General features: G+C 51.9%; 3 protein-coding genes across 5 annotated transcripts in view; 1 reads left to right on the top strand and 2 right to left on the bottom strand.

Annotated features, from left to right (window-relative positions):
- Positions 1-31: 31 nt before the first annotated feature.
- LOC130880688 (putative protein T-ENOL) lies at positions 32-4,122 on the bottom strand. Of its 2 annotated transcripts, none has more exons than XM_057779846.1 (6): positions 4,017-4,122; positions 3,129-3,216; positions 2,751-2,904; positions 2,508-2,541; positions 2,247-2,304; positions 32-290 (listed from the first exon to the last, which is right to left on the bottom strand). In XM_057779846.1, the coding sequence occupies exons 2-6, from the start codon at positions 3,210-3,212 to the stop codon at positions 255-257; spliced, it is 366 nt and encodes a 121-aa protein (XP_057635829.1). In that variant the 5' UTR covers positions 3,213-3,216; positions 4,017-4,122; the 3' UTR covers positions 32-254. The 2 variants fall into 2 exon arrangements, with proteins under 2 accessions (XP_057635829.1, XP_057635828.1); XM_057779845.1 differs by lacking the exon at positions 4,017-4,122 and adding an exon at positions 3,645-3,771.
- A 68-nt stretch (positions 4,123-4,190) lies between these two features.
- On the top strand, positions 4,191-8,429 carry Cdipt (CDP-diacylglycerol--inositol 3-phosphatidyltransferase). The gene is made up of 6 exons (XM_057779844.1): positions 4,191-4,616; positions 4,712-4,846; positions 6,071-6,224; positions 6,741-6,822; positions 7,227-7,308; positions 7,401-8,429. The coding sequence occupies exons 1-6, from the start codon at positions 4,574-4,576 to the stop codon at positions 7,544-7,546; spliced, it is 642 nt and encodes a 213-aa protein (XP_057635827.1). The 5' UTR covers positions 4,191-4,573; the 3' UTR covers positions 7,547-8,429.
- Positions 8,430-14,447: 6,018 nt separating this feature from the next.
- The window catches only part of Mvp (major vault protein), a 30,289-nt gene continuing 29,705 nt past the window's right edge, over positions 14,448-15,031 (bottom strand). For both annotated transcript variants that reach the window (XM_057779674.1, XM_057779675.1), the window contains exon 15: positions 14,448-14,680. In XM_057779674.1, coding sequence (XP_057635657.1) covers positions 14,549-14,680 — 132 coding nt within the window. In that variant the 3' untranslated portion in view covers positions 14,448-14,548. The remainder of the gene's footprint in view (positions 14,681-15,031) is intronic.

The raw sequence follows: 15,031 nt of genomic DNA, 5'->3' as shown, positions 1-15,031 counted from the left end.
GAGGGGAAGGGAGGGTCCCTGGCTCTTTTATTAAAACTTTTTTTCCTCAGTAGTATGATTGCCCATGGAAGATGGAGAGTCCTGCAGCTGGTCCAGAGGACTTGGTTGGTTTCAAAGGTGGCATTGCTGGTGAGCAGGAGTTCCTCCCGAGATGAGGTGTTTAGCCAGTTGCAAAGGAGGGGCTTTGAGGCTTTCACTGAGGGGCAAAGTGGGGGAGGGCGAGGCCAAGAGAGCAGCACTGGGGAGGGCGGAACTCATCCTCCAGTCGTCAGGCTATTGGGGAGCACTCCCTGGAAGAGAGGGAGAGCTGTCGGCTTTCCACACTCAAGGAGTCTGTCTCCCCTTCCTTCGCACAGCCATCCAAAACCACAGACCATCCGGAATAGAGCACCATGCTCCAGTTCTCCACGCACACACCCACCGACATCCTCCTTCCGTCCATGCATGTCAAATCTATCCATCGCTCCTTCCCCATCCTTCAGGTCCATCCACCTGCTCCGCATTCATTACTCACCTGTCTCCCCCTACTTATCTTTCCTCTCCCACTTCTGGAGAGCGGGGGCTCTGTTTTGCTCAGTGCTGCACCCCAGGACAGTGCTTCCTGCCATCCAGCAGGTGCTTAGCACATGCTCAGTCAACAGAGCCATTCTCCCACTCAACATGTGCCTGCTGCTCCTTCAGCTCGTCCATCCACTTCCATCCTACATCTGTCTGCTGTTTGGTTGGTTGGTTGGTTTTTTTCAAGACAGGGTTTTTTTGTAGCTTGGGAGCCTGTCCTGGAACTAGCTCTTGTAGATCAGGCTGGCCTCGAACTTAAAGAGTCTGCCTGCCTATGCCTCCCGAGTGCTGGGATTAAAGGTCTGTGCCACCACTGACTGGTTTGTCTACTTTTTATATTGAAGTTTTATTTATTATTTATCTACTTATTTTTTGAGACAGGGTTTATATAACCCTGGCTGACCTGAAACTCACTGTGTAGACCAGGCTGACCTGGAACTCACAGAGATCCCCCTGCCTCTACCTCCTGGATGTTGGAATTAAAGGTGTGAGCCACACCAGGCTTTAAATGGTTTTTAAATTGCCTGCAGATAGATCTGAGTACCACTTTTGTGCCTGGTCCCTGTGGAGACCAGAAGAGGGCATCAGATCTCCTAAACTGGAGTTAGGGACAGTAGTGAGCCATTATATGGGTATGGGTGCTGGGAATTGAACCTGGGTCCTCTGGGGAATCAACAAATGCTCTTAACTGTTGAGCCACATCTCTCCAGCCTCTTTGTCTGTTTTTAAATTTTTAAATTTCTGTTTCCCCAGCCGGGTGGTGGTGGTACACACCTTTAATCCCAGCACCCAGGAGGCAGAGGCAGGTGGATCTCTGTGAGTTCGAGATCAGCCTGGTCTACAAGAGCTAGTTCCAGAACAGGCTCCAAAGCTACAGAGAAATCCTGTCTCGAAAAATCAAATAAAAAAAATCTGTTTCCCCATACATTTCTATTATATATTGTATATTTCTATTATCTCTCATGTATTGTATGTTACATATATATAATTTCTAAATTTCTAAATTTGTTTATTTTAAGACAAGGTCTTTCTCTGTAGCCCTGAGTGTACAGGAACTAACTATGCAGACCAAGGTGTCCTTGAACTCACAAGATCAACCTCTCCTCCTCCAGAGTGCTGAGACTGAGGGCGCGTGCCACCAAGCCTGGCAGGCCCTAGAGCATACAAGCTGCTACAATCTCACTAAGATACCTATCTATGCCTTGGGTCACACAATCCCTGCTGCTTAGAATACTTATATTAGGGCTGCCTCCCTGGCAAATTCTTCTTTAGGTAAATTCCTACTTCGGGCAGCTCCATACCTTCCTTCCTAGCCTACCTGAGGATGAGGCACAGTCTTACTGGTTTCTCTTCTTAGGTGGTAGCATTCCATATTATGTTGTCATCAGCCATTAGTTTGGCCTGGCCTCATTCTAAACTGAATTCTGCTGGGAATGGTGGCGCACGCCTTTAATCCTAGCACGAGTCAGAGGCTGGTGGAACTTAGTGAGTTCAAGGCCAGCCTGGCCTATGTAGCAAATTTCAGGCCAACTAAACTACATAGTAAGACAAACAAAAACAAACCAACAAAGCCCTGAATTCTTCAAGGGCTGAGACTATCCTGTGCATTCTGTGTCCCAGACTCCAAACACAGGGAGCAGCACACAGTGGACACTGGAAATTCTGTAACTGAATGACCTCACACAAACCTTTTCACGAGGAGATGGCAGAAGGTGTGCCTTGGTGCGGCTGCGATTTCTGTCAGAGCTGGAGGCAGCAGAAGAAAAAAGAAGGCTGAGAATCACAAAATGCAGGATCAGGAAGAAACAGAACAGATCAGCATGGCTCAAAACCCCCCCTGCCCTGCTGAGATGTTATAAACCCTTGCTCTTCCTGCCCCCCACCCCCACCCACCCCACCCCTGCAGGCTCCTCACCCTCACCGTCCTCCCTGGGCAGAGCGTCACTCACCGGGTGTCTGTGCCGCGGGTCTTGGTGAAGACCACTGGAAAGAGAGGCCCCAGTCAGAGAAGTGACTTTCCCCATGGTTAGAAGGAGTTGGGACTAGAGTGGATGGGGATAAGGGGGCCGCTGGCTAGCAAGAATGAGTAGAGGGTAAGGGGGCACTGTGCCTAGGACTGGCATTGAGGTGGAAAAAATGGGCAGATTCCCTGGGAGGTCAGGAACTGGTCCCTAGATGAAGAGAGAGCTCACCGTGTTTAGATGATATCTGAGTCCCTTGGTCTTTTGTTTGCATTTCCTTGGTGGGCGCAGAGTTCACCTGGGAGCGAGCAATAAATAGTGCTTCATCTGTAAGTTCTGCGCTGATCTGGCTCAGGAATTCTTCAGACCGGGATAATGAGACTTTCTGGAAAGGAAGTTAGAACTGAGTCTGCAAACTCCCACAGGTCTGGTGTCTTCCAGGCTGCTGGCCTGCGGTTGAGAAATCTGGTATTAGCGGGTTGAGATGGAAGGCCCTGGACCCTGGACGCAGTCTGTGGGGTTTCGGGATTAAGGACAAAGGCACGTGGTTAGGAACCAGAGTACCTGCCTAGCTTCCCTTCTCCTCCTTCACATCCCATGGTTGTTCACCTGCCCTCCACCTAAGGCGGCTGCAGCTTGAGATGGCCAGCTGTCCTTTTTTTCTCCGTTGTTCCTGGCAGATGTGGATGCCATCACCCTGGAAACAAAGTTTCTGTTAAGACTGAGGAACCAGCCCACTTCCTCCCAGACCCCATCTCACACCATTCCCTGGGCCCAGGTTTAGTCCACGCCTATAACTCGAACACCGTCTCAGTCCTGTCCTTGAAAAAGTTGGTTGTTTTGCCTACAACTTTGAGGGGAAGGGCTCTCAGAATAACTCTCTCCCCCATTCCATCCAACGCCCTTCCTTCTTCTTTTCTGCCAAGGCCCTTCCTAAGGCAAGGCAGCCAACATGCAGCCCCCCGACCTGGCTGATGAAATCTTGGGCTACTCGGCGGGAGGGGATACGGAGAGGTCTAAGGAGAGACCCTATGTTGGGCCTCAGGGGATAGGGAGTTGGAGTTGGGGAGGAAAGTTGGAAAGAGGGAGAGCCAGGGAAACGCTGCTCCGGGTTGCTATAAAGACCTAAATGTTTGCGGAGGTTCTATAGTTCCGTTGCTAGGAGACTAGTGGTTCTAGAACTAAAGACATTTTCCTAGGGTACCACGGCTGCTCTCCAGGTTCCTCCTTGGAGGTGGTGACCCCAGCGTTATTTCTAGGCATTTGCGAGATGACGTAGGGCGGAACCTGGGCTCTAACCCTCCCACCACCAGGGCGGCGCTAGAAGCAAGCGGCAGGCGCGCCCCGAGCCTCTCTAGCCACCTCTTCCCAGCCTGGGTCCGGGAAAGCAACCGCGGCCGCGGCCGTAGCGGGCGGGGGAAGCGATGTGGGCTGTACTAAGTCACGCCGTCTCTCGGGGAGGCTCAGAGTCGGAACGTCGGGATCTCACCGCCGTACCTTTGCCTCCAGGAGCTTGTGCCCTCTGTAAAATGCAGAATGCAGGTTCCCTTTCAGGTCTCTTCTGCCTCTCCCTTGGCAGTTCCTTCCTTGGCGGATGGCTCTCGGCACCCACCCCTCTCTCGGTGCGTTGGTTGGTACGTGCCAAAGCCAAAGGACGCCGGCAGGAAAAGGAAGCAGGCCAGCCTTAAAGGGGCCCAGCTACTATTTATTTAATTAATTTATTTATATTTAAAAGCCGTTCTCTCCTTCCTCCGATGCTCTTAACGTCCCCGACAGAAGAGTAAGCTTAGTTGCGCAGCCAGCAACGGGGCCAGCTGCTGGAGACGGCAGCTCCTGCCCATTGGAAGACCAGGTGTGCGGGAACTGCGCCCAGGGGTGTCCCGCGCCCTGGCACCCTGCGGGCTCTAACAGCTGGGATCGCGCGGGGAAACTGGGCCCAGGGCTCAGGTGGAGCGGCTGATGTCCCGGGCTGAAAGGTGAGGCCGCACTGGTGAGACTGGGACAAGTCCTTGCACCTCCAGAGCTGGACCAGGACGACAAGGGGAGCCGCCAAGATGCCAGAGGAAAATATCTTCCTGTTTGTGCCTAACCTCATCGGTGAGTGCTCTCTGCGGCCCCAGCACCAGCGGAGGGCGAGGGACCATGAGCTGGCTCCCCGATCACAACCTGTCCCTCTCCCTTCCCATGCCAAGGTTATGCCAGGATTGTCTTCGCCATCATTTCCTTCTACTTCATGCCCTGCTGCCCCTTCACGGCCTCCTCCTTCTATCTGCTCAGTGGACTTCTGGACGCCTTCGATGGACACGCAGCTCGAGCCCTTAATCAAGGTGACAGAATTCTACCACTACCGCTGCTTGGGGACCCAACAGCCCCCTTCCCTTTTCCTGCTTTCCCAGGACCTCAGAAGTATTCCATACCCGTCTCTAAGAAAACAAGACAGGGATTTGCAGGGGGAACTTAAGCCTGCTCTTGAGGGCTGTTCACGGTTTATGAAGAGTGTGACCTAAACTGGGCATAGTGGTGTAAATGGAAGAGGTCTCTCTGGATAAATTCCCTTCGGGTCAGGCGTGGTGACTCATGCCTGTAATTCCAGCCCTGGAGAGGCAGACAGAAAGATTGCTCCAAGTCAAAAGTTCTCTTAGACTAGACTGCATATTAAGTACCAGGTGAACCAGGGGTACACAGCAAAATCCTACAAAAATAAAAGTCATTGGGGCTGGAGAGATGACTCAGAGGATAAATTAAGTATGCTTATTGCTTGGCTGGGTGGTGGCACAGGCCTGTAATTTCCAGCTCTTGGGAGGCAGAGGCAGGTGGATCTCCGTGAGTTCAAGGCCAGCCTGGCCTACAAGTAGAGTTCCAGTTCTGTTACACAGTGAACCCTGTCTCAAAACAAACAAACAAACAAAAAGAATGTTAGCTGCTCTTGTACAGGACCTGGATTTAGTTCTCAGAATCCACATGGTGGCTTACAACCACCTATAACTCCAGCTTCAGGGGTCCAGTGTTGTCTCTGGCCTCTGTGGGTATCAGGCACACAGGTGTACATGCATATATGAAGGCAAAGACTCATACCATAAAACAAAAGATAAATAAGAAAATAAAATTCTATTCTTCGAGTGTTTACTAGGGACTACTATGTGCTAGTCACAGACAGTAGGGACACCGGAAGGGGTTGGAGCTGGGTGGGGGAAGCAGGTGGTGTTTGGATTGCTGACTAATTCATTAATATGTTCTCCAGAGCCACCTCTAAAACTGCCCCCGAGGCTTGAGGTCTGCTTGCCTTTTTGGGGGGCTTGGTTCTGGGTTAGAGGAGTTGAGGATGGGGCTTCTCTGGCTCCGCCAACAGCTTTCCTGCCACAGCCATGGCCTCCTCATTCCTTGTCCTCATATCCCGTCCTTCTGGCCTCTCCGAGATCTCTTGACAGCAGCCTACCTTCCTTCTCAAGCAGTAGATGGTAGACATTTTAAAATTCCTTTCATATTTGACCCTGAGTGATAGACCAAACAGTCCCTTCCAACTTAATATTTTCAACTTAATTATTTGTCAGGAACCCGGTTCGGGGCCATGCTTGACATGCTGACAGACCGTTGTTCCACCATGTGTCTCTTGGTCAACCTGGCCCTGCTGTACCCTCGGGCCACTCTTCTCTTCCAGCTCAGCATGAGCCTAGACGTGGCCAGCCACTGGCTGCATCTGCACAGGTCTGCTTTGAAGCTGGAGATGCTGATGGGGGGGAAGATATTACAGTGGGAGGGAGAGGGGGGATGATTCGGGCTCCCTGGGAGGTGTCTTCCTTTTTCTTTGCCTCTTGTGAGAGCAGCCCAAGGCTTGCTTAGAATTTAGTGTGTGCCCAGGCAGGCCTCAAATTCATGGCAGTCTTCCCACTCCTGCTTCCTGAGTGCTAGAATTGTTTACCAGCATGCCTCTGTCCTTAGCGGAGGCCTCTTTTTCAATTTTTGCTTTGTGAAAGGTCCCTGGGTGAGGGCTATTTCTGAGTGGGCTTGTTGTACAGGTGGTCCAAGCAATTTCTAGCATTGGCCTGGCTCCAAAGGTGGAGAGCAGCATGGGTGCTTATGGTGGGACATTTAATCCTGACTGCCACCTGGGGAATGATAGGGCTCGGCCGGACAGTAGAGGCAGTAGGTGGGATGGATGGATGGATGGATGGATGTAGTGGCAGTGAGAGCTCATGAAGTCTTGGCGATATTCTCCCCTAGTTCTGTGGTAAGAGGCAGTGAGAGCCACAAGATGATCGACCTCTCTGGGAACCCTGTGCTTCGCATTTACTACACTTCTAGGGTGAGCACTTCCTGCCCCTCCCCTACCTGATGTGGAAACGGAGAGCCTTAGGCTGGGCGGCAGTCAGGAGAGCTGACACAGCCGTCTAAGCCTAAGTGGCAGTGGTCCTTGGGCTGAGGCATGGTGAAGGAGAACTGGAGGGAGGGCTCCTGGCGTCAGAGAGAATGAGACGAGACAGAGAGGGGGGGGGGAGGGAGAGAGGGAGAGAGGGAGAGAGAGGGAGAGAGGGAGAGAGAGGGAGAGAGAGAGAGAGGGAGAGGGAGAGAGGGAGAGAGGCTGAAGATGTCTGCAGGAGGGTGGAGTGTGCAGCTGGCTGAGATTCTCCTGTCTGGCAGAAGTCCCTGTGGGTTACCGTAGGGACATGGCCCTGCATCTTAGGCAGCCTTGTATTGTATTATGTGCAGCCTGCTCTGTTCACCCTGTGTGCTGGAAATGAGCTCTTCTACTGCCTCCTGTACCTGTTCAATTTCTCCGAGGGACCGCTAGGTAGGAAAAGGGGGTGGCGGTGAGGTTCCACCTTGCCCTGCCTGGGGAGAAAGGCTTCGATCTCCCCTGCTACTGTTCTTTGTCTCCCACAGTTGGCTCTGTGGGGCTCTTCCGAATGGGCCTCTGGATCACGGCTCCCATCGCCCTGCTCAAGTCCACCATTAGTGTCATCCACCTCGTCACAGCTGCGCGAAACATGGCTGCTCTGGATGCGGCAGACCGTGCCAAGAAGAAATGATCCACGCCCGCCCCTGCTGCCCGCCTGCCCTGGGCATCAGCTGTGCCACACGGCTCCTTTCCTCCTCCTAAGAGGTCCTAGCGTCATGTCTTTCTCGTGTGTTCCCTAACCTCCTGGGATGGGGGTCAGCCTCGGCTGGGTGTTGTCACTGTCTTTAATCCTGAGGACCAGACCCATGCCTGTGACCCCAAGGACCCAGCTCTGCAAAGCAGGAAGAGTGCTCAGGAGGCCCCGCCCATCCCGCTGGCGCTCCAGGACGCCTGTCTGAGGATTGGGTATTGCCACACATCCCGCTGGCTCAGCCCTGGGGTCTGGCCTGGCCTGAGATTTTGGGGACACGTGAGGGAGAGAGACGTATGGGTCCCAGGTTTCCCAAAAGGCAGAAGAATCAGACTGATGCCGTTGGGCCAAGGAAGCCTGGGGTACCAGGCCCGGGAGGGAAGGGGCCAGGGGCCAGCTAGATCCTCCCTGAGGCAGACTCCTCTATCCTGTCCTCTTGCTTTGGAAGCCTCCATAATAAAGGGGGGACCTTCACACTTTTTGGACTTGTTTACTTTGAGACATTCTTAGATGAGGGCCTAGGGTTAAAGGAACTGGGTATAAAAGATCCTTCTGGATGCTTTTCCCAAAGAAGGTGGCTGGCTCCTCCCTGTCATCCCAGTGACCTTAGAGAAGCCCTGCTGGCTCTTCACGTTTATAACAGTGTCTCTGCCCCCTTGCTCTATGTCCCTGGCTGGCCACTTTCATTGTAACCTTGGTGTTTTCTACCCTCACAAGAATGTAAACTTCCTGAGGGTAGACGTACGTCTTTCTTGTCTCTGTCTAGAGTGAAAACTAGCCTGGCATATGGTAGCTGCTTAATAAATACTCATGGAAAGATGGATGGATGGTCTTCTCAGCATGGTCCTTAGGCCACCTATAGCATAGACCCCCACCCCCATCGTGCTTTCGGGAACTCCTGGTCTTCTGCTTTGGCCCATAGGTCCTGGGTTTACACTCTTTTTTTTTTTTTTTTTCGAGACAGGGTTTCTCTGTAGCTTTGGTGCCTATCCCAAACTAGCTCTTGTAGACCAGGCTGGTCTCGAACTCACAGAGATCCGCCTGCCTCTGCCTCCCGAGTGCTGGGATTAAAGGCGTGCGCCACTACCGCCCGGCTGTGGGTTCTCACTGTAGCCCACACTAACCTTGAGTTCCTAATTCTTTTCTTCTGCCTCCTGAGTGCTGGAATGTGCCACCATACCCACTGAATTTTTTGAAACAGTATTGCTGTATCCTAGCTGGCTTTGGCACAATTCCTAGGTTCAAATGAGTCTCCTGCCTCAGTCACCAGATCTACGGGTGTCACTACCTGGCACCAGATTGCTTTGTTTTGGGTTTTTGAGACAAGGTCTCCTGTAGCCCAGGCTGGTCTCAATTGCTCTGGGAAGCTGAGATGACCCTGAACTCCTGATCTTCCTGCCTCCACCTCCCACCTACTAAGATTACTACGTGCAGGCACCAGTAAGCCTGTCACACTTCCTTTTTTAAGTCTATTGGGCGTGTAGTGTGAGACCCCAGGTTGGGGTTGTCAGGCATTGCCTGTTCCTTCCTCTTCATAGCTTGGCTGTTTCACCCAGCTTGTGTTTGGGGAAGCTGACATTCAGGTGTGATTTTGAAGTTTTTAATACAGCCCAGGCTCACCTCAAATTCAAAACCTTCCTGACTTTAGATTTTTCAATTTGGGCATGTGCCACTACATCCATTAGGATGGGGTGTTGATATTTTAAGTAGATAGCTGGTGAGAATCGGTGGGGGATGGGGCGGGGGTAGTGATTGCTCTTGGCAGAATAAACAGCCCAGAGGCAGGCGTCCAGAGATCACGAGAGATTGAAATAGATCTTGATCCACGTGTCTGGAACACTAAGTGCTGGGATGTAGGGGAGCTGGTGAGAGTTGAGGCCCCAACAGCCAGCTGAGCAACCTGAGGAGCTCAGTCGGACATCAGGCCTTTCTATTTTCTTCTGTGAAGATTCATTTCGTGTGTGGGCTACCACTTCACAGTGCTGTTTCCATGCGCGCTTCATCTTCCAACCACGCTTCTCTGAATGAGATGGCTACTGTGGATGTGTTCGTCTTTGGGGGGCGGTGCGGAGGGGGGTGAAGAAGCCGGTTTGGCTTCAGAGCCTGCCCTCTTTGCTGTTTCACGTCATCAGGCTTCTAAGACATGGACTGTCCGCTTCCTGATGTGACCAGGTCCTGCCATGACTGAATGCCAGCGCTGGTAGCTCTTCTCATCTTTGGGGGCGTGCAGGATGCTCTTGGACCGACTGGAGAGAATGCTGACCCACACAAAGCTGATCTCATTTCACGTGGTCTAGTGACCCCATCAGGCCTGCTCTGGTGGAGGCGGGAGATCGGGTGAGGGGGTCCTCCTGGAGGTAGCCGTCGCTTCCACCCAGTGGGTCTTCGGAGTCCCGCAGTCCTTTCTCCCACAGCCCCATCTAGCTCTAGGGCTCTGGCTCTAACCATTTATGGTGACACTAGGAGCCTTGCCGTATGGAGCACAGCTAACTGCACTCCTCACGGGGAATGGGAAGGAGAGGGTGGATGCCCTGTTGCAGGATGGAGCCTGACAGGGCTATCACTGCACAGAAGAGCGGGCCCCTGTGTCTCTTGAGCCTGAAGTCAGTGTGGGACCTTTGGTCTTCCATTCAGTGGTTGGACTGAACTCTGGAAGAACCTGCAAGGCACAGGGCCGGCATTTAAGCCTAGAACATAGTGGCCCTTGATCTGGAGGGGGTGGAGTCTGGAGTTTAGTCCTCGGGTCTATACTTGGTCTAGGGAATAGAGTGGAGTCACGTGTGTGCAATTTAGCCAGCCCTCAAGATATGAGGGATTCCCCAGGAATTTGACCAACTTTGAATGAAAAATATTTGGGAAAGAAACTCCGTGTCTTCTGGCTGCGTCCAGACACTATTTCTGTCATTCTTCCCGTATGACACGGTATACCAGCTAGCTCCGTAGCATCTGCATGATGAGACACTGCAGGAATGTAGGGCTGATCTGAAGTGTGTGTGAGCATTATGTAGGTTATACACAAATACTACACTGGTATTTTTATGGGTGGACACAGATCTTGGGTTCCATGTTGGGTACAGAAGGATGATAGTAATAGTTTCCTAGAAATCAGCTATGTTCATTCAGGCTGAATAAATAACCTCATGTAAGCAGAGGCGCATTCCATGCAACGGCCTTGTCTTGGAGAGGGAAGGCAATGGCTATTCCCAGTCTGCTGATCCTCTGGGTGCTCAAGTCTCCATTTCATGCTGCAGTTAGAAACCACCCTGAGTGCTGGAGAGATGGCTTAGCAAGGAGAAGTCCTTGCTGTTCTTACAGAGGATCGGCACCCAGTCCTGGCCCCCATCCATACCAGGCAGCTCACAGCCATGTATAACTGCAGCTCCAAAGAACCCAGTGCCTCCCAGGCACCCATGCTCAGCATACACAGACACACACGGACAGAAATAAAAGGTGGTTTCTTTGTTTTTGTTTTAGCCAGATGTGGTGGTTCACACCTTTAATTCCAGCACTTGGAAGACAGAGAGGTAGATCTCAGTGAGTTTGAGGCCAGCCTGGTCTACAGAGCTAGTTCCAGGACAACCAAGGCTGTTATACGGAGAAACCCTATCTCAATAAGTAAATAAATAAATTGTGTGTATATGTGTGTGTATATGTTTATAAAGAAGTGGTGGCGCACGCCTTTAATCCCAGCACTTGGGAGGCAGAGGCAGGTGGATCTCTGTGAGTTCTAGACCAGCCTGGTCTACAAGAGCTAGTTCCAGGACAGGCTCCAAAACCACAGAGAAACCCTGTCTCGAAAAACCAAAAAAAAAAAAAAAAAAAAAAAAAAAGGTGGAGAGGCTGGGTGGTGGTGGCACATACCTTTAATCCCAGTACTCAGGAGGCAGATCAGGTGGATCTCTGGGAGTTCAAGGCCAGCCTGTTCTACAGAGTGAGTTCCAGGACAGCCAGAGCTATACAGAAAAACTCTAATTTGAAAAACAAACAAGTGGAGATGCACTATTGAGGACAGTCTGTAAAACCAGTGAGGAGTGGGGAAATCTGCTGGGAAGAAAAAGAGGAGAGGTAGACAGGAAGGGGTGTAGGACTCGGGGAGCACTTCTGTTTTTTGTGGGGTGCATGCGCGTGATGCATGCACACGTGTGTGGAGGTCAGAGGAAGACAACCCCATCGTATTCCCTTGAGACAGGGTCTACAGCCTGCAGTTTTGTGGCTACGCTAACCCCAGCAATCCTGTCTCCGACTCTCAGGGTTGGGGTTACAGCCTTGCAACACGACCACAGTGGTATTTTATTTTATTTCATTTTACTTTATTTTTTTTTTAAAGATTTTATTTATTTATTATGTATACAACATTCTGCCTCCATGGATGCCTGCAGGCCCGAGGGCGCCAGATCTCATTACAGATGGTTGTGAGCCACCATGTGGTTGCTGGGAATTGAACTCAGGACCTCCGGAAGAACAGTCACTGCTCTTAACCGCTGAGCCATCTCTCCAGCCCTTTACTTTATTTTTTGTGGGTACTTGAAATCCAAACTCAGACTCATATGCTCTTAACAAGGAATGACTTCTACCTGTTTTATGTGTCATAGAGTTGAAGGATTTCAAGGCTGATAATGGGGGCCCAAAAGAGGAAGAATTGCTGGTTGCCGAGGCAGGAGATGATGGGCCTAAGAGTCAACTCTCAGGACAAGATGGGTAGGGTCTAGGGCCCGAGGTGAGGATCCCTGGTGGGCACCATGGTGAGCACGGGCAGCTCAGCTGTTCAGTCTGCTGCTGGGAGGGAGAGCCTTCCTGTCCAGTTTGCTTCTATTTTCTTCAGAGAGGTGAGAAAGAGTGGGCAGGGGAGGAGGAGGTGAGAAGAGGAGGCATGAATAGTTGTTCTGAAGGGACGGCAGCTAGGAGAAGATAGTTGGGGATGGGGGACAGGCCTCCCTGGGGGCTGTGACTGCAGTCTAAAATGGGAATGGTCACGTGCGGGGGTCTCCCTCAGCAGCAAGCCTCTGATCCGGGGTTACACAGGGAAGGGGGAGCTGGGGGACAGCAGGTGACACATGCCAGTGATCTTAACACTCTGGACAGTGAGACTGGAGGACTGTGAGTTCATGGTCAGACCCTGTCTCAAAGAAAGAAAGGAGCCAGGTGATGGTGGCAGAGGCAGGCAGATCTCTGTGAGGCCAACCTGATCTACAGAGTGAGTTCCAGTACAGCCAAAAATACACAGAGAAACCCTGTCTCGAAAAACAAAACAAAACAAAAAATGAACAAACAAAAAAAAAAAAAGGAGAGGGGGGCAGGATGGTGGGGAGAGAAAGGGATCGAGGAAGGGAAAGGAGGAAGGAAATGCTGGGGTATCATTTAGCGATGGTGCATTTGCAGTGAGGGTCCTTCCTAACACTCTACCATGGGGAGAAGGTACAGAGGGTCTTTTCCCATAAACATCACAAGGGCGGGGAAGAGAAGGGAGTCACAGATTTTGATTGGTGACTTGGAGGGACAGAGGCAATGAACAGGTGAAGTTCTCCAAGGTGCTGCACATTCAAAGGACAGCTTTGGGAGCCGATAGCTGAGGCCTGAAGAAACACTGCCGTGTACAAGCTCACTGGTCCCCGGAGGCCCGTGGTAATCCCCGGAAGCCCGCGGTAACACACAACACGGAACAGACAGCAGGTACCAGCTGAAGAACCTTAAATTAATTAGTTCTGAGGAAAAGCTTGGGGAGGGCGGGGCTAGGGATTCACACACAGCCAAGCCAGAATGGCCCAGAGCTAGGGTTATTACAGACAGACCCTTGGCCTCATCAACTTCAGGCTTTAACAGAGATACTAACCACACAAATGCACCTCAGAAGCCACCTGGGGAAGAAGCAAGACTCGTGAGAGGAGGCTCTGTGAGGAAAAAGGAACAAAAACAATACCGCTAACCTTGCTTAACTGGGAAACCACGGGCCCATTTCACAAGTGGGAGGAGATGAGAGAGGCTGAGTCCCCTTCAGAGCCACACAGGAAATGGGGACAAAGTTTTCTCTCTACTCTCGGATCATTTGACTTCCACAGTGGTGACGGGGCAGGCCTGACATCTAAAACCCCACCTGGCATAAAACCGGCACGCCTGGAGCCCCCACTGGTATTTCCAAACAGAGCCCACATCGCTTCACCAAATAAAAGCCCTTCACAAGTTTAGATAAAGTTTGGGGGGCAGATAGGAAAGAGGGCACCCTAACGCTCCTTAAGAGCCCAGACCAGAGGCTTCAGAGTGTGCTCTAGACCCTGTTGTCTGTAGCGGGGTCCTCTTCCCCTGTTTAATAGCCGTATCTAGGCGGGAACAAGTACACAGATGCCTGGTGTAGCCTGGCACATCTGCCGGCGCTACAGGCGCTACAAGGTGAGGCCGGCAGGTGGCGCCAAAGGAGAGTCTCCAGGGGCAGGCTGGGCAGGCTCTGCGCCCGAGGCAGGCTCTGCAGCCCGAGGGAGACTCAGTGAATGGCCAGGATTCGTGGAAGGACCACTGCAAACGGGTACATGTGCAGGAGTGGTCCCAGTTTGTCCTGGTCCGACAGAATTCTCCTACACAGCACCACCCTCCCCTACCTGGGTTCTAGAAAGCCGTGGTCTACAGTCTGTGGACAGCAGGCTTGGAAGGCTTTGGGGTTGCATCCTTAACATTGTAGCTTCAGGCTAGTTTTCCCCCTGTTTCCTTGGAGACCAGCACAGTCTCCGGTAATTATATCAAGATTTGAGGGGCATCTTCTCTTGGCCAGTAAGCTCCCTTATCGCCCAGGCTAGAGGTGATAGAAAAAATAATTTCCAAAATGATCATTTTATTTTATCCATTGTTGGGACAGTTAGTGTTGACCTAAGGCACAGTGTGGCTGCTTCAAAGGGCCTGGAGCAGGAGGGCCTGGCAAGGGGCAGCCTTCTCCAGCTGGGCCTGCATGCCACGTCACTTTTGCGCTGGTGGCTGACCATCAGACCCCAGCCCCAGCAGCCCAAAGGCTGTGTTGAAGAGGTTGATGGGAGAAGAGCCGTCTGTGATGAGAGTGGATTTCAGGCCCAGCGACTGAAGAAGTTTCACCTGCGGGGTGGGAGGAGAAAGTCAGGCACGAAGACACCTCAGAAACTGGCTCTTTATCTCAGCTGCCTCCTCCCTAGGGGGCCAGCCTTCAGAGCGGCCCTTGTGAACCAAGTAGTTTTTGAAGAGCCACCATCCCCTTCATTGCATCACCCTCCTTGACGTTCTCTGAGGATCTGAAGTCTCACCCTGTACTGTCCCCTTCACAATGCTAGCTCTGCAGGGTCCAGGACAGTGCCTGGTGATGGAATGGCACTCAGTGTCAGTGACAGGTGACAGGAACAGCTCGCTCCCAAACAAACCCCTTTCCGTCCACCAACATTACCCCAAATGTGCTTGTCTTTTGCCTTCTCG

This window comes from Chionomys nivalis, chromosome 8, assembly GCF_950005125.1.
Source record: "Chionomys nivalis chromosome 8, mChiNiv1.1, whole genome shotgun sequence".
NCBI classification, from domain to species: domain Eukaryota; kingdom Metazoa; phylum Chordata; class Mammalia; order Rodentia; family Cricetidae; genus Chionomys; species Chionomys nivalis.
This window is presented reverse-complemented; position numbering and strand designations above follow the sequence as displayed.